General features: G+C 46.8%; 1 protein-coding gene and 1 long non-coding RNA gene across 9 annotated transcripts in view; one reads left to right on the top strand and one right to left on the bottom strand.

Annotated features, from left to right (window-relative positions):
• The window catches only part of SSH1 (slingshot protein phosphatase 1), a 75660-nt gene that overhangs the window by 12085 nt on the left and 37109 nt on the right, over window positions 1–26466 (top strand). For 2 of the 5 annotated variants that reach the window (XM_021922874.2, XM_017946176.3), the window contains exon 1: window positions 21630–21735. The exons of 1 other annotated variant lie outside the window; for it this stretch is intronic. Coding sequence is in view for 2 of the 4 variants with exons in the window: in XM_009181635.4 (XP_009179899.2) it covers window positions 17398–17723; window positions 21632–21735 (430 nt within the window). In the remaining 2 variants the exon portion in view is untranslated. Of the gene's footprint in view, window positions 1–15880; window positions 17724–21629; window positions 21736–26466 lie in introns of those variants that run through there. 2 more of the 5 variants (XM_009181635.4, XM_003907115.4) reach the window with 2 other exon arrangements.
• On the bottom strand, window positions 3610–6995 carry LOC103876049. Of its 4 annotated transcripts, XR_635113.4 has the most exons (4): window positions 6953–6995; window positions 6446–6571; window positions 4118–4237; window positions 3610–3760 (listed from the first exon to the last, which is right to left on the bottom strand). It is a non-coding gene; the product is annotated as an uncharacterized LOC103876049 (long non-coding RNA). The 4 variants fall into 4 exon arrangements; XR_635114.4 differs by lacking the exon at window positions 6446–6571 and having other exon boundaries at window positions 6953–6994; XR_004176190.1 differs by lacking the exons at window positions 6446–6571; window positions 6953–6995 and adding an exon at window positions 6129–6212.

Here is a 26466-nt window from a genome sequence, read left to right as displayed (position 1 = left end):
CCTGAATTCATTTTCTTGCAGCTATGGAGAATTCATGGTGCTTGCTTCTTCAAAGCCAACAGGAGAGTCTGCCTCTGTAGGGTCTTATGACAGATTGTTATCACCAGAATGACTGTCTCATCGCCTTTAACGTGCAATGCAGCCTAATTAACGGAACAGCTCTCCCGCCTTGTTCTCTTGTCCCTCCCACATTCAAAGAGAAGGGCTCATTCGGGTGCATGCATCTGGCAGAATTCTGCCCACCAGTCAATCTGTGTGTATTCTAGGGATGCCCCCAGTCTAATATAGAGAGAACACATGTAAACAAATAGGTTTCCATTCAGTGTTACAGATGTGCCTAGTTTTGGGATGGGCAGGGGTGCCTGGTGCTCATGGGAAGAGACCAGGAACACGGGGAGCAAGCCTTACAGAGTTTGACACCACCCTGGTGAACGCTGGTCCCCTCCGCTCAGCACCCACATGCTTGTTCATGCTCTGAGGCTTAGTGTCTCTTGGATTTGCCCCCACCTTGAATATGTTGGCCTTAAAAATAACCACCCATGTTGATTCTGTTTTGTTTTTCCCACAGCTTTGGACTTAGGGAGAGATGGGCATGGGTTTGGCTCCTATGTCTGTCCTTTGTCACCTCACTAGGCTATTATATGATCTTGGGCAGGCCTTAGTTTCAAGTGGCCAATATAGTACGCAGCTTGTAGGGTGGTTGTCAGAATTAAATGTGCTCATGACGCGAACCTTTTCTCCCATAGTAGACATTCAACAAATGCCCCCTGCCCGTACTTCCTTCATGGTAACAGCTTCTGTTGAAAATGATTCGTGTCTTCCTTTTTCTTCTCACAGGCATTTTTCTCTCCTTAGTGTTTCCTTGGCGTTTTGTGCTTGCTCTGTAGTATATGTACTTAGGTACAGAAATGTTTCCTGTAATGCAGGACTGGCTGCATAACTTGTGGAGCCCAATGCAAAATGAACATGGTAGAGCCCCTTGTTAAAATGTTATTAAGAGGTCGGGCGCAGTGGCTCATGCCTGTAATCCTAGCACTTTGGGAGGCCGAGGCAGGTGGATCACCTGAGGTCAGGAGCTTGAGACCATCCTGGGCAACATGGTGAAACCCTGTCTCTACTAAAAATACAAAAATTAGCCAAGTGTGGTGGCACGTGCCTGTAATCCCAGCTACTCGGGAGGCTAAGGCAGGAGAATCACTGGAACCCGGGAGGCAGAGGTTGCAGTGAGCTGAGATCACACCACTGCATTCCAGCCTGGGCAACTGAGTGAGAATCTGTCTCAAAACAAACAAGCAAACAACAACAACAGACATAATTAAGAATTTCAAGATGGCACGAGCAGAGTGTTAAACCAAGCATGGGGCCCTTCTGAGCACATATGAAGAAGCTGGCCTTGCCCACTAGACTGTGAGCCACCCTAGGGACAGGGCCTGCCTGACCTCCTGCCTCACAGTGCCCAGTTTGCCCTGGATAGGCCCTGGAGGTCTTGTAAATTGAGTATTGTTTCCTGTTGAGCAACTAAAAATTGTCTTGGACGTTCAGGAAACAAAGGACAGAGAGATTCTTCCCACCTTTGCCTCCATTGCAGTTTAGTAATATCAGTGCTATTAAATCAGTCTCAGTACCCCTCTGTCCTCATCTGTCTGCTTGTGAGCTGTTCATTCAACAAACATTTATTGAGCTCCTACTGTGCGCCAAGCCCTGTTTTAGGGGCTGGGAATATAGCAACAAACAAAATAAAGATTTCTGCTCTGGAAGCTGACATTCTGTTGAGGGAGACAAGACAGTAAGTAAAATAAACAAGCACAATAATCGTATGTTGGTAAGTGCCCAGGCAAAAAAAAATAAAGCAGAGATGGAGGAGAGAAAAGGGGACACCCATACTCCACTCTGTGAATTGCCTTGTATACATTATTTCATTTAATCTTTGTGAAAACCCTGTAAGGACATTTAAATTCCCATTCCCTGGATGAGAAGACTAAGCCCCAGAGAGGTCAGTGGCCTGTTTTTATTTAGTAGTAAACCGTTGAGCTGAGGCCCTCATACTCCATGTCTCATTGACTCCAAAACCTGTGCTGTTCACCCCAAAATCCAAGTGCTGTCTTTCCTTTTCCTCCTCCCTATGCATCAGAATGCACACTGGGAGACAGAATGGAGTTTATCAGAAGAACCAGGCTTTGCAGCCCATTCTTCCTGCTTGAGCCATTAGCAGCACTACTGTGTGCTTGGGCAGGTCCCGTCACCTCCCTGAGCTCTACTTAAAGCAGGGATTGTAATGTATCCCCTTCATGTGCTGCAGCCCGGAGAGCATCCGGGTGGTGATGAGACCAGCTTCTGCCGGCTGCAGGCTCTGGGCTTGGAACTTTCTGCACTTGCTATCATCTTCTTGTCACAAGCCTGCAACGTGGGACTCTCCTCATTTTAGGAAACCAGTTCCACGAGGCTGGTGGGAGGCCTGAGCCAGGGTTTGAATGCAGGCTGCTGTGATTCAGGGACCTGAGTCCTGCCCCCACCCGTGTGGCCTTGTAGGTAGTGGCCTCCCATTGACTCCCACTTTTATACATTGGAGCATATAGACTTACCATTCTGGGGCCATTGTGCTGTTTGGTTGTTCCTTTTGGTTTAACTCGGGTTTTATTTCTGCAGTTTGTTGGAATGTTTGGTTAGAAAATCAGAATTTGCCTTCAATTTTTTTTTTCCTCTCTCTCTTTTTTTCCCCCTCTCTCTCTTTTTTCCTTTTTGAGACAGGGTCTTGCTCTGTTGCCCAGACTGGAGTACAGTGGCATGATTACAGCTCACTGCAGCCCTAACCTCCTGGGCTCAATTGGTCCTCCCACCTCAGCCTCCCAAGTAGCTGGGACCACAGGTGCACTGACCAACATGCCTGGTTAATTTTTGTATTTTTCGTAGAGACGGGGTCTCACTATGCTACCCAGGCTGATCTTGAACTCCTGGACTCAAGCAATCTACCCACATCGGCCTCCCAAAGTGCTGGAATTATAGGTGTGAGCCACTGTGCCTGGCCATATGTATATGTATTTTTTTGAGACGGAGTCTCACTCTGTCACCAGGCTAGAGTGCAGTGGCACAATCTCGGCTCACTGCAACCTCTACCTCCGGGGTTCCAGTGATTCTTCTGCCTCAGCCTCCCGAGTAGCTGGGATTACAACCATGCGCCACCACCCCCAGCTAATTTTTTGTATTTTCAGTAGAGACGGGGTTTCACCATGTTGGCCAGGTTGGTCTCGAACTCCTGACCTCAGGCGATCTACTCGCCTCGGCCTCCCAAAGTGCTGGGATTACAGGCTTGAGCCACCGCGCCCGGCCCTATATATATTTTTTAATTAGAAAACTCATTCTAGAATGGGGACAAATGAGGACAGAGACGTGAAGAGTTAATTCTGTCAGAACTTAATTAAACTTTTCATTAAGGTTAACGTAAAACGAATTTTGCTCAGAGTCTAGTAGGTTTCATTAAACTTTTGAAATACCAGTACTTAGACTTCAAAAGAATGCCTCGGGGCCCTGGTCTCCTTCCTGTGCACTTAGCACATCACAGGAGCGTGCGCGCATGCGTGTACACACCAGGAATGTGCATGCAAGCTCAGCTCGTAGGCAGCAGTGTTACTAGCAGTCATCTTCATGATAAATGGGACAAAGCTGTGAGACGGAGTCAGAAAACTTGGGTCCGTCTTGAGATGCGTCATCTGCTGTGCAGGCTAAGGCATGCCTCTGCACTTCTCTGGGTCCCTGTCTCCCGCTGTGTAAAGTGAAAAGACAAGGTTAGATGATGGCCTCCAAATATAAGAATGAGAGTCCTCAGAGCCACCAATCTAGATCTGTGTTTATATTGTGCTGCTCATCATTTGCTGTGTATTTGTAACTGACTATCACGAGTTTTATTCCCACAGTGAGAGCAAGGTCATGCGCTTGTGGGGGTCTAGCTGGGTCAGGGCTATAGTCTGACCCTGCGATGGAGAAAACCAGCCTGGCTACCGAGAGGAAGTGATCCTCTGCTGGGACTCACCTCCTCCTCCGCAGAGCTTAGCCTGCCGCGTCTGCCCGCAGGAGCAGAGCCACACACAAAGCAGCGTCCGTTTAGAAAGAGAGTACTCACATCTTTAGAACTCATCTTTGGCATTCATTGTTCTGTGGTCAGATCTCTAGATTTACAGCTTATTAGAAAATTCCTGAGACGACGAGGACATCCAGACAGGTTGTGCTGCTTCGAGGAAGGCTGAAAATGAAAAAACAGGGTTAATCAAAATAGGATTAATCAAATCCAGAGGAGCCATTTTCTTCTTTTTTTCTTTTCTTTTTTTTTTTTTTTTTTTTTTTTTTGAGACAGAGCCTCGCTCTGTCACCCAGGCTGGAGTGCAGTGGCATGATCTCGGCTCACTGCAGCCTCTGCCTCCTGGGTTCAAGCGATTCTCCTGCCTCAGCCTCCTGAGTAGCTAGGACTATAGGCATGCACCTACATGCCTGGCTAATTTTTTGTATTTTTAGCAGAGATGGGGTTTCACCATGTTGGCCAGGTTGGTCTTGAACCCCTGACCTCAAGCAATCCAGCCACCTTGGCCTCCCAAAGTGCTGGGATTACAGGCATGAGCCACTGCACCTAGCCCCTGAGAGGAGCCATTTTCAAAGCTAACTGGACGATTGGGCTGGAGGGTGTGGGGGCTTCTGCTTTGTGGGTGTAGTCAGTGTCGGGATGCAGGGTGATGTGCTGATGAGGAAACCACGCTGGCCAGCCTGCAGTGTGGGGGCAGAATTGCAGTGAGGTACAAGAGACTGCGGCATAAATGAGTACATGCTGGGAGAGCCTGCGTGTGGCCAGAGCGGGGCCTCTGGATGCGACATCAGCCTTGCCACTTAGCTCACTTGCGTGTCTGATCCTGGGCCCGCCACCTGTCTTTTTCCTCTCAGAGCCCTCCTGAGGCCTCCAGAGGGTCTTGTTCTGTGTACGGTGTCTGGCCCTGGTGTCTGACCCACTAGCCATCATTTTTGGTGCCAGCCCTTCCTGCCGCACTTGTTCCCCTCCAAAGACCAATGTTAACCGAGTGACACCTAAGAGGAAAAACCTAGCCTTGACCTGTTTTCCCGCGAGTTCCTTTGAAACCTGTGCCAGGCTTTTATCTGGGAAACATCATTCTTGAGTGCCTTTACTTTTACAGTTTTTTTTTTTTCTTTCTTTACTTGAATGGTTACTTTTGAAGCTATTTTTAAAAAGACTTTGTTTCAGAGAAGGCTGTTCAGAGGTCCTGTGTTAGGAAATGCCTGGTCTCTCCCTGTGCCCACGGAAGTCATTCCTGGTCCAGGGCTGGCACCAGCTTGCCAAGAGTCCTCGAGGCGTGTTTCCCCAAATCTGGGCCCAGTCAGAATTCCCACAGGAAGGGGCCATCAGTGTGGTCTGGAAAGAGCCAGGCTGGCTGCAGCATCTGGAAATCACTTGTCACTTCCCAGATGGCCAGGCCCACCCGTGCCACGCTGTATCTGTTGCAGCTGGGAGTCTAGGAGTGGCTCTTTAGGTCTGGAGTCAAGGCCACTGACCTGTCGGCTGCCCCTACAGCAAGAAAGCTCCCTAAGGAACCTACCTCCCAGGCCTTGGGGACTCCTCCTGACCAGGCCCCACCTCGCGAGGTGGAAGGGAGAAGAACCTCTTGTGAAACAATGTGGTAATGAAGGTGGTTTTTACTTAGCTATTGGCTTTATCCATTCAGCCGATGTGTATTTAGTGCCTAAATATGGGTTCTTTGCCAAATACCAGGGATTCCGTGTGGAGTGAAAAAGAGTCCTTATCCCCCAGGGGTAACGTGTATTGTATCTACAGTAGTGCCTTCCAAAAAGGATTTGAAACACCCTACAACATTCATAGAGAGCAATAGAATTTAACAGTGAGAAAATTGGGACATTAAGAAAGCAGAAGAAAATAAGATGAAGTAAGGGGAAGGTTTGTACATGGAATACATGGCATAGCATTGGTATGGTTACCAGAATTTGGCCACAGATCTGACTTTGAGCTTCCTGGTAGTCCAAGCAAAGAGAGAAACAAGATCAATCTCTTGATTCATGGTGTCCTGAAAACACCAGCAGATCAGTTCTTCGGAAGAACTCTTCCTGATAGATACCTGTGGGTGTTCACAAGGAAGCCCAGCATAATGGGTGGACAAACAAGTTGTCTTAACAGGGAGAGCTGATGCTGCATGCCTATCCCACCAATTACCCTGGGTATTTGTGGTCTTAGGAGGTGAGGTCAGCAGCAGCGCTTGGTGCCAGAGCTACTGGCCGCCCCAGCACTGAGACAGGATGCTGAGTCACATCCTGCAGGGCTGCGGTATCCTGGCTTCGCGTGCCCTTCACAATGGGAGGCCTGCATGGGCAGGTCGGCCTCTGCTGTTCCAAACGTGTGGTCTCCAAGCAGGAAAATGCTAAAATTAGATCTTACATGGTCCAGAGCCATGTATGTGAGAGGCCCTCAAAATCTGGACACACACAGACCAGGAGGACCTGGGAGAGCAGAGCCCTTCATCATTCTCTTCTGCTCTGGGCACGAAACAGGGCCACTTCTGTTCTGGAAAATACGAAGAGGGAAAACAGTGCTGAGGCAGGGAAGGTCTTGCTTGGTGAGAGTGAAACTATGCAAGAGATGAAAGGGGAAAGTCATGAAATATGACCGCACCAGTGATCAGTAGAATCATCTGAAGCTTTTATCACCTACTGATAAAGAAAAATTACAGGTAATGTTTTACCAAAATCAAATTAAGTGGAGATTTAAAAAATAACTTTAAAAAATTTGGCTGGGTGTGGTGGCTCATGCGTATAATCCCAGCACTCCGGGAGGCTGAAGTGGGAGGATCTCTTGAGCCCAGGAGTTCAGTACCAGTCCTGGCAGCATAGTGAGACCCTGTCTCTACAAAAATTTTAAAAATTAGCTGGGGGTGGCGGCACATACCTGCAGTCCCAGCTACTCGGGTGGTTGAGGTGGAAGGATCACTTGAGCCTGGGAGGTGGAGGCTGTGCTGAGTGAGCCATCATCGCCCCACTGCACTGCAGCCTGGGCAACAGAGTAAGACCGTGTCACAAAGGAAAAAAAAAAACTGGTAGCTCGAAAACTTGCAATGCTCCCAACACATAGAAATGATTAATACTCAAGGTCATGGATACCCGAGATACTCTGACTTGGTCATTACACATTCTATGCATGTAACAAATACATGTCTTCCATAAATGTGTAAAATACTACGTCGATAAAAAATTCTCATTAATTTTGAAATAATTTCCGACTTACGTAAGAATTGCAAGTACAGGCCGGGCACGGTGGCTCAAGCCTGTAATCCCAGCACTTTGGGAGGCCGAGACGGGTGGATCACGAGGTCAGGAGATCGAGACCATCCTGGCTAACACGGTGAAACCCCGTTTCTACTAAAAAATACAAAACACTAGCTGGGCGAGGTGGCGGGCGCCTGTAGTCCCAGCTACTCGGGAGGCTGAGGCAGGAGAATGGCGTAAACCCGGGAGGCGGAGCTTGCAGCGAGCTGAGATCCGGCCACTGCACTCCAGCCTGGGCGACAGAGCGAGACTCTGTCTCAAAAAAAAAAAAAAAAAAGAATTGCAAGTACAGTGAAAATAACATTTTTTTTTTTTTTTTAACCATTTGAAAGTAATTTGTCAACCTGCTACTCCATTACCCTTGGAATACAGGCCAGGGCATTCTCCCACAGGACCGCAACACAGCCATCCACACAGGACACTGACTCTGATACATTCCCACCGTCTAGTCCTCTAACCCCATTCATGAGTCACCATATGTCCCAGTGTTGCCCTTCGTAACAAAAGGATCCATTTCAGGACTGCCATTACATCTAGATGTCCTGTCTCTTGGCTCTCCTGCAGTCTGGAACATTCCTCAGTCTTCCTTTGACTCTTGTGGCCTGGATTTTTTTTTTTTTTTTTTTTTTGAGTCGGAATCTCACTCTGTTGCCCACACTGGAGTGCAGCGGTGATATCTCAGCTCACTGCAACCTCCACCTCCCGGGTTCAAGCGATTCTTGTGCCTCAGCCTCCTGAGTAGCTGGGATTACAGGCGTGCTCCACCACGCTCGGCTAATTTTGGTATCTTTGGTAGAGAACGGGGTGTTGCCATGTTGACCAGGCTGGTCTCGAAACCCTGACCTCAAGTGATCCGCCCACCTCAGCCTCCCAAAATGCTGGGATTACAGCCATGAGCCACCGCAGTTGACCATGACCTGGACATGTTTGTGCCTGGGATTGTCAGTTTGCAGAGTGTCCCTCAGTGAGAGTGTGTCTGATGTTCCTGTGTGATTCCACGGGGCATGCATATTTGGCCGGAACAGCACCCAAGGGATGCTGCGTCCTCTTTGAATCCCGTAAAGTGGCACGTGATTTCCTTTTGTCCCACTGTAGTGACATTCACTTTGGTCACTAAGATGGATTTTACCAGGCTTTTCCACTGTACAGTTATTCTTTTCCCCTTCATCATTCAGAAGCATTTCTTGAAGAGATACTTTAAAATTATGTTAATATCCTGTCTGCTATCAATGTCTGTTTCAGTTATTTGTATTTTTCTATTTTATTCAGTGGTTTATAATCTGATTCTTAAATTGTTGACATTCATGCTCAGATTGTCCTTGTGGACAATTTGGGCCAGTGGGATCTCATCCAGGCTGGCTTCTGTGTCCCTTTGACATGTCCACAGCATTCTTTAAGTACTTCCTTGCTTTCTGGCAACAGATGCTCCCTTCCCATCTGTGGAATCAGTCCTTTATCCAAGGGGCCCTGGTTCCTTTTAGTGGAAAATGAAATTTAGGAGCCAAGCTAGGTCTGCTTATTGCTGCTGGGGTGTTGCTAACCACAGGCCTGTCAATGGGCAGAATTAGGGAGCAAGTACATGCACACACACACACATGTGCATCTATATTTCAATATGTGGAAAACTGTGAGTTCAGACTGACACCTTCAATTCTGATGCAGCACCTTGGGGTTCATTCTAGTTTTATCTCTTCCATATTCATGACTCCCATCGTCCCTAAAATATTAATATTAACATTATTATGTATATTATATAAAATATATATTATTATATTATATATATTTGTTAATTATGTTAATATAATTATATTCATTAATTATAAAGTTAATATGTTTATATATTATATAAATATGTTAAACTATTTATTATAAATATTAATATTAATGTTTAATATTTCAGTCCTTGCCTGTGAGCAGTCTCTGTCTCCCTTGCAACCGCTCCCTACACAGATGCCCTTTGCACCCTGCTTGCCAACAGACACCCAAGCTTGGGATCCCACACCCCCTCCCCAACTCAGAAGCCTGCCCTGCCCTTCCCCGCCAAATGGTTTTAGGTCTGAATTGTTGGGAAGAGAAGTGGACTTTTTTTGACACTGTTTTCCAGAGGTGTCAGTTCAGCTGAAAGCCAGTGCCTAACAGCAGAGATTTCAGGGTTACACTCCTGCTTTCCTCTTCCTGCTTCCCTGCTCCTTGATCTGATGAACTTGGGCAAGTGACTTAACCTCCCCGAGCCTCAGTTTTTTGTTGTTTTTTTTTTTTTTAAGACAAAGTCTCACTCTGTTGCAGTGCTGTGGCACAATCTTGGCTCACTGCAACCTCCGCCTCCCGGGTTCGAGCGCTTCTTGTGCCTCAGCCTCCCAAGTAGCTGGAATTACAGGAGCACGACACGACACTCGGCTAATTGAGCCTCCATTTCCGTATGTATAAAACACTGAGAGATGGACACTGAGGAGTAAATGAGTTAACATACCTGATGTGCTTAGCATAGCGCTCAATGAAGGTGTTATTGGTGTTACATTTATTGATGTCCACTGTTCTCTGGGCACTGAGAGGGATCCTGAGACAGAGAAGTCATAGCCCTAGCTCTCCAGACACTCAAGGTGATGTGGGGAAACTTAGCTGCTCTTGTGTTGTTTGAAGCACTCAGTTGTCAGGAAGACCTGACCTGACCTCCCCGTGGCTTTACTTCGCCTGTGGCACTGATGCCATGAGTCTTATTTGCCAGGTTCAACCTGTGTGTGGGGAGTGCCCAATGTGCCCAGGGTGCAGAGATGACCAGGGTGAGTTACTCCTGGAATACTGACTTCAGAGAGGAGCAGAGCTTGGCCAGTGTATCTGCCAGCACTTACTTTCAGTCTACTGTGTGTCAAGCACAGAGGGAGATTTAAGAAGCATGTGCATCCTGGCCCTCACATCCCATTGTGAAGTTAAAATACACTGGCAGGAAGATGGCGTCACCACTAGTTAATAAATAAGTGGGTCAGGGAACATGATTTGGAAATCAGGAAACTTGAGTTCCTATCACTAAGGATGGTCTTTCCCTCAGTATCCAAGGGAATTGATTCCAGGATCACCCCCTTTGCCGAGGATAACAAAATCCATGAATGGCTTAAGCACCCGCAGAACCCTCTAATTCAAAGAATTCAGCATCCCTCGAATACTGTATTTTCTATCTGCAGTTGGTTGAATCCACCAATGAGGAACCCCTGCGGATACAGAGGACTGACTGTATGTGACCTTGAGCAAGTGACTTAACCCCAAGCCTCAGTGTCCTTACCTGCACAGTAAGAGGAGGTGCTAGAAGATGTTGAAAGGGAGGAGCTATAGCTTGCAGTGAGGGCCACAAGAGAAAGCTTCCTGGAGAAGGCATGAACAGTGGAAGGCAGGCATGATGTGGAGAGGCAGATGGGAGGAAGGAGACCATGAACTGAGAACCACAGTAGGCTTTATGGGGACAGTGCTATAGCTGGGGATAGAACAGAGAATGTGTAGCATGGAGAACAGGAGAAACAGTGTGAAAGGTAATACAAGGAGCGTTCTTATTTTAAAAGTATTGTTTTCTAACTATATTCTCAGCCCCTAAGGCCAGGGCATAGCAGATGAATGAAATTTAGGTTAACGACATATAATGGCTAATTGTGGCAACCATAGACAGCACAGAAGTTTGGACTCTAATCAATAGATGATGTCACATGGCTGAAAGTTCTGGGGCTGGGAAAGAATGTCATGAGAGCAGTGGTTAGGGGCTGCACAGAGTGGGCGAGAGGCCGGGGGGGCCCTTGTCCTGATTCTTCTCACTGGGCCAAAAGCTTCCGGAGCTCTGCTGTCCTGTTCCACAGTTGATAGCCTCATGTGGCTAATTAAACTTAAATTTAAATGAATTAAAATGAAATAAAATGACAAACCCAGTTTCTTGGTCACACTTACTGCATCTTAACTGTTCAGTCGACACATCTGGCCAGTGGCTCCTATACTAGACAGCATGGGTAGAGAACACACACGAATGCTCTCCTCAACAGCCCTGGCCTTCAGGGACATTCAGAGTATGCAGCACAGAGCCGGGTGCCCCGTGGGGCTGCTTGGATGTCACCTGGCTCACGGGGGTGAGGAGGGCAGAACTGGGGTGGTGCCTGAGAGACCTGGAAGGAGGGGCCTCTGACAAAGTTAGGACTTGGTGACAAATGACTGTGGTATGGGGCTGCATACCAAAGACAGGGCTGAGAACCTGGGACAGTCAGGATAATCTCTTCTCGGAATTTTTGAGCTGTCTCAGAAACATTTCCTTCATGTGCCTGTTATTTCTGGCGTGCTCGGCTGTCTTTGCTGCCATAGCATTTCCCGCACGGTGCAGCCTTTATACCTTCTGCCCTCACGAAGGGGCTTAGATCCTGGTGGAGCAGATGATGCTTGGAGGAAGATGCATTGGCTCTAGCTTCCGTGGGGCCTGCGGGCTCTTGGGGTCATGAGGGAACTATCTTAAGATTTGCTAAACCAAGCCAAGACACATCACTTGCTGTCTGTCTTAGGGAAAAAAAAAGAAAGCTTGCTTTTGCGAGCTTGCTGGTCGGTTCAGCTGCTTGCCACTACCCGTTGGTTTGAAGGAGAGTTGGGTAGCTGGCTCAGAGAATGTCTCTTACTGTCTGAAATACTTTTGGACATTCCTTCTCTCTGAGAGAAGCCTACGCCTTCTAGCCAAACAATACATGTTCCAGCAGCAAAGATATTTGTAATGAGCCCTGCCAGCATTCCTTGTCTGTGACCCCTTTCCCTAAGTATAACACCCTGCAGAGCTGGAATTTTTCTATGCTCAGCATTATGTGTTTAGAGGGGTACAATTTGGGAACTCTGGTTGACAGGTGTGTCCCTAAAGTTACTTGTTTTCTTAGGCTCTGAAGAGTGACGTTTGGAACGAGGCCCTGCCATGTTGCACTGCAAAGCGCACAGTGAAGAACGAGACCTTAGCCCAACTTGGGGTCTTTGTGACTTTTAAACACAAGTTCCAAATGAGGGAAGAACCTGTGGGAGAACCATGGAAAGAATTTTCCATCCCACCTGCAGTCTTTAGCTAATCTCTCTTCAAATGGTGAATTTTCGATCTCCTTTACATCTTTATCAACTTCACTTTGCTAGGCCTGGGGTTCTGAATCCATCCAGAGCCTCACTGAGAGTGGTTTTGAGGTCAGCTGATCAGCTTTCCACGTTGCCGCTATTGCTGCAGGTCAGATGGTCGTGCTCTCTGACCTATGGATTCTCCAGGAAGAGCACCGAACTTTCTCAGCCCTATTCTTCCTCTTGTTAGCCAAATGACGACAGACAAGTCGTTTATCTTCTCCCAGTCTTGGTTGTTTCATTTTTCTTTTCTTTTTCTTTTTTTTTGAGGGAGGAACAGGGTCTCCCTCTGTCACCCAGGCTGGAGTGCAGCAGTGCGATCTTGGCTCACTGCAACCTCTGCCTCCCGGGCTCGAATGATTTTCCCACCTCAGCCTCCCAAATACCTGGGACTGTAGGTGCACGCCACCACACCCAGCTAATTTTTGTATTTTTTGTAGAAACAGGGTTTTGTCATGTTGCCCAGGCTGGGGTGGTTTCATCAGAGGAATGTGGAAAAATATAGGGACAAACTGTCTGTAAACTACAAAGCTATTATTTACTTATTTAAAACAATATGTATTGATTGTATTAGTGTACCAGGCATTCAGGTGCTGAGAATTTGTGATGTTGACAGTGCGACGGCTCAACCACAAGCACGAGGTTTGTTTCTTAGGTTTGCACATTCTGAAACTTGAATTTGTGAGTTCACTCAGTGATGATCAAGTTCTGAGAAACCAATTTACGCTAATCAAACTTATAAGGAACTGATATACAAAGCAGAATTTATAAATTGAGGTTTATGAACCCATAGAGGGGCCTTTTATGACAGAGGCCAAATCCTCCTGGGTTCACAATAAGGTACATGTGGCATAATCATCTTACTCTCCTGTCCCTTCCGCCCCTCTGTTTACTGATCCTTCAGGGCCTCACGGGCTTCATTTCTTCCAGGGAGGCCTCCCTGAACCCTGTGTGTATGTGTATCTGCAGCCCGCAGTGCATCCTTCCACCATGGAACTTGCTGCCTTATATCGAAGTTACTGTCCTGTGCCTGTCTGGCCCTCCAGTGTCATTCCAGACTGGGTGTGGAGTGGGTGGAAACCGGGTCTGTTTCACTTCTAAATTCCCAGGCCTTAGCACTGACCGGACACAATAGACACTCAGCAAATACTTGTTGATCAAAATGGAATTAACAGAGCCTCGTTTTTGGAATGCTCATTGGCACCCATCTTTCTGTGCTGACAACATTACATTAGTTCCTTTTTCTGCTAGAATTACCATCAAGTTGGATGGACAATTGACAGTCCCCTCAGTAATCATCATGCAGAGTGGGTTACCGTTGAGGGTTAGTTCTATCTAGGGAAAAGCGATTCCATTTGTCTCAGCCTGTCCCATCAATCTGGGACCCTTTACAGGGCCTGTTCTTCAGGCTCATATTCTCTACTTTTTTTTGAGATAGAGCATCAGAAATCCTAAATTAGTACTATTTAAGTAACTCCCGTTTCCTTAGGCATAAATTAGTGTAATAATGCCTGTCTGGTCTTCCACACGGTTTTGTGAAGATCACATGAGTTGACGTTCACCAGAATGGTTTGTCCACAGCAGAGTTTGTCAAAGGTCTGATCTGAGGCTGGGCTCGCTGGCACATGGCTGTCACTCCAGCACTTTGAGAGGCCAAGGCGGAACAATCGCTTGACCTCAGGAGTTGGAGACCAGCCTGGGCAACATAGCGAGACCCCATGTCTGTTTCACAAAACACAGGTCTGATCTGTTTTTGCTATCACTGTCATCATTTCGTATTGTCATGATGCAGCATCTCCCTTAGAGGGCAAGAACATTCAGGTCTCTGAAAGTGTGTAGTAGAAGACTAGCGTCTGTTTTACTGCTTCCAAAGAGAGTATTATTTTGTTTCTGACCCTAGCATGACCTCCCTTTATTGCACCTAATCACGTCACCCACCTTCTGAGAGCACCATGCCTTTTTGTTGGTGTTACCTTTTACCAGCAGAAAACATTGACGTGTGCCTATGTGAGAGGCATCTTTATGAAACCCATGGAGAAGCCTGTTTTCTCTGTGTCTTCTGATGTTATTTGTTTGTGTGTGTGTGTGTGTGTGTGTTTGTTTTTGAGACAGTCTCACTCTGTCACCCAGGCTGGAGTGCAGTGGGAACTCCAGGATCACAATCTGCGCTCAGTGCAGCCTAGATCTCTGGGGTACAAGTGATTCTCATGCCTCAGCTTCCCAAGAAGCTGGGACTACAGGCACATGCCACCACGCCTGGCTAATTTTTGTATTTTTAGTAGAGACCGGGTTTCACCATGTTTTCCAGGCTGGTCTTGAACTGACCTCAAGTGATCCACTCACCTTGGCCTCCCAAAGTGCCAGGATTACAGGCGTGAGCCACCATGCCCAGCCATGATGTTATTTGATTCTGAGGTTTTTAAAGCTTGGCTGTGCATCAGAAGCACCCCCTGGAACTTTTTGGAGACAAGATTTGTCTCCCATGCTGGAGTGCAGTGGCGTGGTCACAGCTTACTGTGGCCTTGACCTCACCAGGCTTAAGTGATTCTCTCACCTCAGCCTCCTGAGCAGCTGGGACTACAGGCACACACCACCACACCTAGCTAATTTTATTTTTATTTTTTGTAGAGACGGGATCTTGTTATGTTGCCCAGGTTAATCTTGAACTCCAAGGCTCAACTGATTCTCCCATTTCGACCTCCCAAAGTGCTGTGAGCCACCATGCCCAGCCCCCTGGAACTTTTAAACACTGGATGCCCAGGACTCATCACAGCCCTTCCGAATTAGATTCTGCTGAGGCTGGACCTGGGCATGAATGTGTTTTAGAAGTTTGATAGGTTGTTTCAGTGAATGACCAGAGTTGGAATTCAGGGGCATTTGGGTGATATTCTATACTGTGAGGTTTCTATACCCACTATTTTTGTTCTTCAAGAAATGTTGTTTCTATACAGCAGGGCAGACACCCAGATCAGCAGCACATATACCCATTTCTTAAAGAGGATGGCTATCTTTGCCCTTATCAGTGCTTGGGCTGGCTTGGCAGTACTCCACGCTCTGCAGATGTTTGGCTGTTTGGGTGAATGAACAGAACCCTGTAAGGGAATTCCAGGGGTTAATTCCAGGGGTTAATCAGATTATATATGGTAGAATGTAAATTGGAACCCAGAAATATGAATTCCCAGACCACTGTTTTTACTTTTGTTCCCCCCCGCCCAAGACAGTGTCTCGCTTTATCACCCAGGCTGGAGTGCGGTGGTGTGATCTCGACTCACTGCAACTTCCACCTCCTGGGTTCAAGTGATTCTCTGCCTCAGCCTCCTGACTAGCTGGGATTACAGGCATGCACCACCACACCTGGCTAATTTTTGTATTTTTAGTAGAGACAGGGTTTCGCCATGTTGACCATGCTGGTCTCGAACTCCTGACCTCAAATGATCTGCCCATCTCAGCCTCCCAAAGTGCTGGGATTACAGGCATGCACCACCCCCCTCCCCCCAGTTTTTACTTTTCTTAAACCTTGAAGTGCAGCAGTCACCATGGGCGTTGTCCATGCTATCCCTGGAGATTCTGTTTTGGAATCATTGACGGGCTTCCTTCATTTGTCATATGGAGAATGGAGAAAATACCTTACCCTGCAGAACTGCCAGAGTTCGATGACGTGGCATAGCTAAGTACCTCCTACAACCTTGGCCACGTGGGAGATGCTCGGTAAACAATAGTCCTGTTGATGAGAAACCTACCTTCAAAGCAACTTCTTGGTCAGCGTGGCTGTGCGGTTTACAGAACTCCCGAGCCTCTGTGCAGTGCAGAAGGGCCAAAGGATGTGTCCTGTCCCCCAACTGTGATGGCGGTGGTGGGTACGATAAGGCTGTGGGTCCCTGCGCTTCTGATTTCTACTTGGGGAGGTGGAAGAACCCCAGCACAGTCTCGTCTTCCTGGAGTTCTGTTTGCTTGAATGGTTCCTTCTCTCTCTTTCCCACGCATGATGCATTCACATGGTAGGAAGAAGGACGGAGGATGTGATCCACATTCTGACTTCTCTCAGTGCTTTAGTGGCTTTGCCGTTAGGCACCTGGGCAGGCGTGAGCAGAGGTGACCGCAGCATAATGGCCCTGATTTTCACCCTGGATGAGAACAGCATTCCAGGGGTTAAGCAGGTGGATGTGGGGCAGATAGATGTGAGTCCAGCCCCATCTTGTAGAGATATGTGCTCCTAGGCAAGCTAGGGTTTCCTTACCTGCAAAACCAGAATCATGGTAATGTGTGTTTCACTTAGTCCACAGGGAGGATCGCTTGGTCACTTGTGAGCTGAGGGAAGAGAAGCCCATACTCAGTGCCACTTCCTTCAGGAATTGTTCCGGAAGTCACCAGTTAAATGCTCCCTTATCCCTCTTGTAAACCCTAGCCAAGCCCCTTTCTTAGGGTACTTATTCCATTCCCTCCTGCATCATGGTTATTCACATCCTGAATTTATTTCTTTTGCTGAAAGAAGCGCTAAAAACACAGCTCTTGGCTGACTTGTGCCTGGAGGGTTTGGGATCACGCCTCCACCCTTTAGGACCTTTGCAGCCTGACCTGCCCTGGGCTACGTGCGTATCCCAGCGCTCCTCATAGGTGTACATGTGGTCCCCTCTACCTGGTGTGTCCCCTCAGGTAGCTGTTAGCATGACTGAAGAATTTTCAGGATGTTACAGTGCTTTGGGTACACAGAATAACTGACTGCGGCAGCTGCCCACGTCACCGTCACCGTTGGGTGAATGGATGCTGATTTGAAAGAAAGAGTCATCCTTCAGAATGTTGATTTGAATCGGAAGGGGGTCTTGTTGCTTGGGGTTGGTTCCTTGGGGGCCAGCTGTTTGCCCTCACAATGTCGAATGCACACCCTGGCGCTGGTTTCTCCGGCCTACAGAAAAGCCCGTAGGAGTACAGTGATTAGAGGAACCTCAGCTGTTTTGCTGAATGGCCCTCTTTCATCAGGATGTGCTGGGACAAGGGCCTTTTTCAGCCAAAATATCAGAGGAAGACCAGAGTTCCACAAGAGCCATTTGCTCTTCACTAGGACTCCGAGGAGGAGTCGGCTCCCCAGCCCTTGTGGAAGCACTCAGCAGCCTCCCCGCTTTTCCGGATCTCCGTAGCGAGCAGATGGCCGGAGCTCCGAGGGCAGTTGTAGGGGGCGTTAGAGATGTGAGCACTGCAGCCACAAACCTCTTTTATTTTACTGACTTCTGCATCTTCCTTCAGCCAACCCACTACTTCTGCTGTCCAGAGGTTTCCAGCTCAAATTAGTACGTATGACCACCCTGATTTCTGTTTTCCTGCCATGGCTTAGTTTCTAGATGACACTGGCTGTTTATATTCTGGGGGCCTGGGGTTTTTTGAGGAGCATTGATTGAGGTTTTTGTCTGTCTTCAATGCTTTGGAGAAACTTTAATCTTATGAAGCTTCCCGAATGGCAGTAATCAGTGTCCGAGACCAGATCTGTGTGGTGGAGATAAAAGCGTTCTGGTTGGCGGGTAGAGAGGGCAGTGGCTTTTTTATATCCCTCATACAGTGGTGGAGGAGGACGTTTCCGTTTTGTCTGTCTGCGTCTGACCTTTTGTAACTTTGGTCACTCCTTTTAGGACACTCAGATCTTTTGTGAGAAGGGTGATTTCTGCGTGGCTGGGATGGATGGCTTGTGGGTTTGGGCTTCCTGGCCCCGGGCACCTGGTAAAGTTGAGCGTGCCATCACCAATGTGGATTTCTTCATGGACTTCCCCAGTGGGGCACTTTGAGAGTCTGATGAATCGGGAGCCTGTGCCTCTCGGCGTCAGAAGCTGTGGCCGTCAGATACAGTATTCAGATCAGCCACGCAGAGGGCGCGTGAGGCTCTGGGCCCAGAGTGAGCTCAGAAGAGAAGCCGGGAAGCTGGGTCACAGAGACTTTCTGCATCTTGTTTTCCTAAATCCTGTGACTGACCATGCTCTGCGGCCTCCCACCCCACCTCCTGCCCCAAGAGTCACGTCGCGCGGTTTCCTCTGGCTGGATCCCCTTACTGTATTTGCAGGACACAGGGTGATCTCACAGCCTCAGGATAATGCGCTGCTGCTTGGGCTTCCCTGCAGCTTCCAGTCTTGCTTTTTACAGTAAACGCCCGTTACTTGATTGTCGTGGGGGAACAGAGGCAGAGTGTTCCAGGGCCCCAGTCAGTGCTGTCCTGACTTCATGCGTAGAGCAGGAGGCCCTGATTCTTATCAGTGTAGGAACACGGAGGAGGAACAGCTGGCCTTGTAAGTGATCACAGAGTGAAACCAGCCTAGTCTGTTGCATTGTTCCTTTTTTTTCCAAAGGAAATGTAAGGGAAACCAAGGGGAACTTTTGCCCGTGGTTTCCAAGGCAAAGGTCATCGTTAATGGTTGGCTGTTTCCAGCGTGCTTGGGTTTCTGGTCAGTATGAATTTTTTTTTTTTTTTAATCTGATGAACAAAAGCAGTTGATGTTGTCTCAAAAAGATTTTCCCAGCTGCTTCGATGAACTGCTGGTTGTTTTAGGTTTCATGAGTTTGGAACCTCTCGCATAGCTCTTTCAGATTTTGATGAGAATAAATAGTAAGTGATCTGTGTCTAAGAACAGTTCTGAAAACATACTGAGCTGTGAGATTCTAAGGAAGGAGAGAGTGACAAGCTTTGTGGGTGGAAAGGGTTAGGTGATTCTGCAGCCTGTGAAATGAGATCGGCCAGATGGATGCTAAAGAGCTTTTTGCTTCCTATGAGTGAGGGTAAGACAGCAAAGAAAGGCTACTTCTCGTTTCTTTCATTATCTATAATCCTGGGCTCGTCAACACTTGAACCTTACAGCACAAATATACGACTGTGAGAGGGTGGAAAGGATGACTCGGCAGTGCATCTGCAGTAGCGGACGAAATGCTGTCAGATGTCAAGTGTTGGTGTCACAAGATACCGAAAGCCAATTGCCTGGAATTCAAGGGACCGAACAAGAAGACAGAAAGAACTAAGTCTTCTTATTTAATATTTGAGCAGTCACTATTTTTAGCGTGAGCATTTAGCCAGAAAAACTAACAGATTTTATTGTGGACTTCATATCATAGGACATAACAGTTTTCCTGATTTCAGGAGCTACTGATTGGAAATGCTAGTTCATGTGGCATTTTCTTGGCACCCGGAGTCATACTCCAGACTTTGCTGAGTTTTTATTCCAGAATTCGAACGTTTAACTACCAACATTAGATGTCTGGGGCAAAGGTGATCTTGCTTTCTTATATTACGAAAACACCTTCGTCTTTCTGTCAGGAATTGATTTACTTAATTTCAAGGTTCTCTTTAATTAGAAGACTGCTTTTTCGTAGGGATTTTTCCTTCAGATCATGTATATGTTCATTGGTTGCTCAAGAAAGAAATTTTTATAGTCGCCTACAATTTGAACTGTGACCTCCTTTTACAAAATTAAGATTAGAATGTTCTTTTTAAATTATATAGTATGTGTTTTATATTATTTTGAGAATCAAACAAAAGTAGATGTTTTTAAAGGTTAATATGTTTAATATAGAACATTTGGAAAATAGTAAATAGAAGATAATCTATTCCTCCTCCTCCCCCACCTCCTGCAAAGACGATGTTAATAATTTTGGTGTATTTTATGCATAATTTTGAGAGTTGATGGTATTTTTGAACAATTGATAGTAATTCATAGCTGAGGCATTCTTTTTTTATGTCTTATTTTTTGCAAAAGCCAGACTTGGCAGCCAAGTCATCAAAGTGAAATTAAAAATAAAAACTTTTGATGTACGACAGGGTCTCACAACGTTGCCCAGGCTGGTGTTGAACTCCTGGGCTCGAATGATCCTCCCACGTCAGCCTCCCAAATAAAAATTTTTTAATTGTAATTTTTAAAGTTATAGGTTAGATATGTGTTATTGCTAGCTAAAATAACAAAGACCAAAGATTCATTCTGCTGAGAAATTCATTGGGCCAACTTGAGGTTTTCCACAAGCATAGTGGACAGGGCAACCTTGACTAAGTTAAATCACAAGTCAGTAACCACCCTCCTTTTCTTTTCTTTTCTTTTCTTTCTTTCTTTCTTTCTTTTTTTTTTTTTAAACGTAGTCTCACTCTGTCGCCCAGGCTGGAGTGCAGTGGTGCGATCTTGGCTCACAACGACCTCCACCCCTGGGACTCAAGCAAGCAATTCTTATGCCTCAGCCTTCTGAGTAGCTGGGATTACAGGCATGCGCCACCACGCCTGGCTCATTTTTGCATTTTTAGTAGAGACTGGGTTTTACCATGTTGGCCAGACTGGTCTCGAACACCTGACCTCGAGTGATCCACCTGCCTCGGCCTCCCAAAGTGCTGGGATTACAGGCTTGAGCCACCCCACCTGTCCCTACTTTTCTTAAAATGCAAACAGCTAGTGAAAGTGTAATTTCATCTTGTATTTCATAAAGGGAAGTCACCAAGAAACAATGGAGTTGTTAAAAGCCACAGAGTTAGAAGCAGAGATCAACAGCAAGAGCATGAGAATTCACAAAGTAGACCGCCCTCTCCTAATCAGGGAGTTGTTCTCTATTAGAAAATGTTACGGCCAGGCGTGGTCACGCCTGTAATCCCAGCACTCCGGGAGGCCGAAGCAGGCAGATCGCTTGAGGTCAGGAGTTTGAGACCAGCCTGGCCAACATGGTGAAACCACGTCTCTACTAATAATACAAGAATTGACTGGGCATGGTGGCACATATCTGTAATCTCAGCTGCTGGGGAGGCTGAGACATGAGAATCGCTTGAACCCAGGAGGCAGAGGTTGCAGTGAGTTGAGATCACACCACTGCACTCCAGCCTGGATGACAGAGTGGAACGGTGTCTCAAAAAAAAAAAAAAAAGAAGAAGAAAAAAGAAAGAAGAAAATGTTATATTACAGTGAGATCCCTGTCCGGTATTCTGCAGAAAGGGGCCCTGGAGCCTACGGAGAACTTTGAGTGGTGTCACAGAAGCATTGTTTTGTCACGAAAATTCTCCAGCACTAAGCTTTTAGCAAAAGCAGGGTTTGAGAAGAGTACTACGTGGAATTATTATAAAAGCAGTTTCATCCTGTTTGCATTTTACATGCCATTTGTCCACGCTAAAGCTTTTTCCCCTGCAGTAATTCTTTGTCCATTTTCCTGTCTGAATTCCAGTCTAACTGTGCTTTGGTCTTATCCTTCCCAGCTTAAGCGAGAGCTTTTTCATGGTGAAAGGCGCAGCCCTCTTCTTACAACAGGGAAGCAGCCCTCAAGGCCAGCGGAGTCTTCAGCACCCCCACAAGCATGCAGGTGAGGGCTCTAAGTTGATACTCTTACATTGGAGCTGCTTTTCTGGACAGCAGAGGAAACTTCCATTGTTGGTGATATTGCTGAGTTTGCAGGCCTTAGAAATAGTGGAGAACACAGGTTTGCAGTGACCAGTGCAGGCAGAGGCTCAGATGCTCTTTCTTGAGCACGCCACGCACATTTTCCAACCTTTTATGTCGTGTCTGTCTGCGTCAGGAGTAAGGTCATCTGCATCCTGCTGGGATGCAAAGATTTCCTCTCTGTAGTTTATCAGTTAACTGCAGGCTGTAAGTGACTTTTTAACAAATGCACCAAAATGAATTATAACCAGATGTCGTCCACTTGAAAATAACCATCTGTAGTGCTGTATACCTAATCTTGGGATGGATTTCTCCAAGCATTTGAAAAACACTCATTTGGAGAATTTCTTGAAGGGCCTTTGGCTCCAGCTCTGAGATAGACACTATAGTAGGAAGTCTTGATTCTGTAATTGTTTTTAGGAAGTGGACAGAAGTAATAGAGTGAGGATCAAACTGAGTTTAAATAAGAAATGCTTACTAAGTAATAAGACTGGTTTTCTTAGGAGACTTGACTCAGAACTGAAGGCAGTTAGAAAGAGGAATTCAAGAAATGCAGGCCGGGCACGGTGGCTCATGCCTGTAATCCCAGCACTTTGGGAGGCCGAGGCAGGCGGATCACGAGGTCAGGAGATCAAGACCATCCTGGCTAACACGGTGAAACCCTGTCTCTAATAAAAATACAAAAAAATTAGCCGGGTGTGGTGGCGGGCGCCTGTAGTCCCAGCTACTCAGGAGGCTGAGGCAGGAGAATGGCGTGGACCTGGGAGGTGGACCTTGCAGTGAGCCGAGATTGCGCCACTGCGCTCCAGCCTGGGTGACAGAGTGAGACTCCGTCAAAAAAAAAGAAACGCTTGCACGGCCCTGCATGGTGTCTCACACCTGTAATCCCAGTGCTTTGGGAGGCTGAGGTGGGAGGATCACTTGAGCCCAGGAGTTTGAGGCTGCAATGAGCTAGGCTCACGCCACTGCCCTCCAGCCTGGGTGACAGAGAGAGACTCTGTTTCTTAAAAACAATAACAACAAAAAACACTTATGGCCAGGCACAGTGGCTCTCGCCTGTAATTCCAGCACTTTAGGAGGCCAAGGTGAGCAGATCTCACTTGAGCCAAGGAGTTCAGACCAGCCTGAACAACACAGTGAAACCCTATCTCTGCAAAAAATACAAAAATTAGCTGGGCGTGGTGGCGCGTGCCTATAATCCCAGCAAGGTGGGGAGCTGAGGTGGGAGGATTGCTTGAGCCCAGGAGGTCGAGGCTGACGCGTCACCACACCCAGCTAGTTTTTTGTGGGTGTTTGTGTAGATGAGGTCTCACTGTGTTGCTCACTGTATTGCTCAGTGAGCCATGATTGCGCCACTGCACTCCAGCCTGGTGACAAAAAAAAAAAGACCCTATCTCAAAAAGAAAGAAAGAAAAAAATGCTTGCATGTAGGTGAATCTTTGTTGTAGATGGCCAGCATATCGGCATTTCTTGGGGAGGCAGTGCATGATTGCATGTCTGTGAGCTGAGAAGGCCTTTACCTTTCAGAGCAGCAGCAGGTGAAACCAACCCATCACTGTGGCCAGTTTTCTTGTTACCTGTGATCGTTGTGTTCGTTTAACCTCAAGTCATTCAGCTTCATTTTAGATCTGAGTGCTCAGGTTAGAATTCTGCACCATACAATTTATAGCAAACACCAAGGCTCAGTCAGTATTTTCACATACTGATGTTGATAATATTTAGGTCTGTTTTAAGCAAAGAAAATAACTATCCTGTATAATAGGCAGTGTGGTTTGTGGGAATAGTATTTGTTTTGAAACCAGGCAGACCTGTGTTCCAATCCTAGTTCTCCAACTTACTAAGCTGTCATAGGTCGACTTCGAAGCCTCAGTTTCCTAGTCTTTACAATGGGCATCAAATACTGGTACCTCAGACAATATGGAAATTTAGAGTTATGCGTGTAACACACCTGCCTTTAGTAGGTGCTGTATATATATGGGTAACTATCATTGTTATTACGATGACTCCTAGTACAATACAGCTATAAGCAGACCCTTCATTCTTTTTTTTTAATTTAATTATATGAAAAGTTTCTTTAGAGACGGATCTCATTACCTTGCCCAGGCTGGTGTGTAGTGGCCTGACCATAGCTCACTGCAGCCTCGACCTCCTGGGCTCAAGTGATCTTCCAGCCTCAGCTTCCTGAGTAGCTGGGACCATAGATGCGCATCACCACACCCAGCTAGTTTGTGTGTGTGTGTGTGTGTGTGTGTGTGTGTGTGTGTGTGTGTGTGTGGATGAGGTCTCACTATGTTGCTCAGGCTGGTCTCCAACTCCTTGCCTCAAGCCATCCCCCCACCTCAGCCTCTCAAAGCATTGGGATTATAGGTTTGAGGCTCCATACTCAGCCAGATTCTTCATTCTTGAATTTGCTAATTATTCTGCCCTCTTAGAAATGTAGCTATTGTTCATGTTTTAACTGTAACACATACAACAAAGCAAATGCTCAAGCTCTGCTCACTAAGTGTCATATACCTCCTTCCTATAATCCGAAGACTAGAAGGGTAGGATGCAAGCCACCGGCTGGCTGACTCTTATGCCCTGAGGTCTGGAGTGGGCGATGAGGTCAGAAGGCAGAGGGGCCACCAGCTGTCCACAGTTGGTCTGTACGTGACCTTGGGACAGGCACAGACTAGACTTACATTAGTTCCTTTTTTTCCCTAGAATTACCATTACCATCAAGTCTCATGAATGTACAAGAGTCCCCCCAGTAACCACCGTGCAGAGCTGAGTACAATTGAGGGTTAATTCTGTCCGTGGAAAAGTAGTTCTGTTTGTTTCAGCTAGTCTGGTCAATTTGAGACCCTTTTTAGGGCTTGTGTTCTCTGATTTTTTTGTGTGTGGATGTCAGACTGGGGTTTGGATTTCTGTCTGTCAGCAATTCCATATCTCAGCAAACAATCCCACTGAAAGAAGTTTATCTGTGTGGAAAATGTCCCTTTCATTTAGGCATTTATCAGACAGGGGTTTGTTTTTGCTTTCCCCAGTGCAGTTCTGTGACTCGGGTAGATGTGGGGGCGGGCAGGCAGGTGAAGAACCCCTCATGGTCGCTGTGTTGCGTTGGTGACATGATGGGTGGAGGAAGGGGTTGGGGAGATCTATGGCTTTTTTTAATATGAACCCTTATCTCCAAATCACTCATCATAGGAAGCAGGGCCAACATAGGGTGTTACACACTGTGGAACTGTATAACTGGAGAGGAGAGATAAGAGGGGCATGGTTCTTTTCTTTTTTACATTTTATTTATTGTGGAAAGAATGCTTAATTGGGCCGAGTTTGGTGGCTCATGCCTATAATCCCAGCACTTTGGGAGGCTGAAGTGGGAGGATCATTTGAGCCCAGGAGTTCGAGACCAGCCTGGGCAACATGGCAAAACCGTATCTCTATTGAAAAAAAAAAAAAAAAAGAAAAAGAATGCTTAACATGAGATCTACCCTCCTGACTAGAGGCACAAATTTCTAATGACCCAATTCCTCTCTGAGGCAGGAAGTGCAATTTGGACATCATCTGTCATTCTCCCTTAAAATGAAAAAGATGCTTTTGCAAAAGGAACAAACACAGTGTTCTCTTTTGGAGCATTTGAGTGTGTAAGCATTATTGATCCTTTTCGGGTTACAATTGTGAGGTATAGGGTAATTTTTTTTTTTTCGTTTGTAGAGATAGGGTCTCATCATGTTGCCCAGGGTGATCTCACACTCCTGTGCTCCAGCGATCCTCCTGCCTTGGCAGGAGGTAGCTGGGACTAACTACAGATGTGAACGAACCAGAAAGCCCAGCTAATTTTTTACTTTTCTGTAAAGATGGGGTCTTGCCATGTTGCCCAGGCTGGTCTTGAATGCCTGGCCTCAAGTCCAGCCTTGGCCTCCCAAAGCACTGGGATTACAGGTGTGAGCCACCACACCAGGCTGATATTAGCATCTTTACAGATGAACCTTTCTTCAGAAAGAAATCCTTTCAGATATAAAGAAAAATGTATAAGCTAGAGAAAAAAGCAACCTTGGAGTCACATCTGCTACTTTAATTAATTATGCACCTCCCTTACAATTTTCCCCTCTGTGAAAGTGTGCGCTTCTTCTGACAGGGTCTCCTGCTTCGCGCGAGACTCATGGCCAGTAAGAGACTTTCCTCACTGCACTCCAGGGACACCTCCTGAACCCTGGGGCAGCTCAGAGAAGTTCAGAAGCCGCCCCTGGATTACTGCTTGTTTTACATAGTGAAGAAAAAAGAGTACATAATTTTTAGCAAGAAAAGAGAAAATGACAGGTGGTTGTCTATTCAAATTATTTCTCCGGGCAACCAGCATACAGCTGCTGTCTGTAGAGTCACTTAAATATTTCCCCTCCTGGTTATGGAAATAATGTCTGCCTCCAGTGGAAAATGCAGAAATTTGAAGTGGGGCCCGGGGTGGGGTAGCTCATGCCTGTAATCCCAGCACTTTGGGAGGCTGAGGCGTGCAGATCACTTGAGGTCAGGAGTTCAAGAGCAGCCTGGCCAACATGGTGAAACCCTGTCTCTACTATAAATACAAAAATTAGCTGGGTATGGTGATGGGCGCCTGTAATCCCAGCTACTTGGGAGGCTGAGGCAGAAGAATTGCTTGAATCCAGGAGGCGGA

Source organism: Papio anubis, chromosome 9, assembly GCF_008728515.1.
Source record: "Papio anubis isolate 15944 chromosome 9, Panubis1.0, whole genome shotgun sequence".
In the NCBI taxonomy this organism is placed as follows: domain Eukaryota; kingdom Metazoa; phylum Chordata; class Mammalia; order Primates; family Cercopithecidae; genus Papio; species Papio anubis.
The sequence above is the reverse complement of the archived record's forward strand: the minus strand, read 5'-3'. Positions and strand labels throughout refer to the sequence as shown.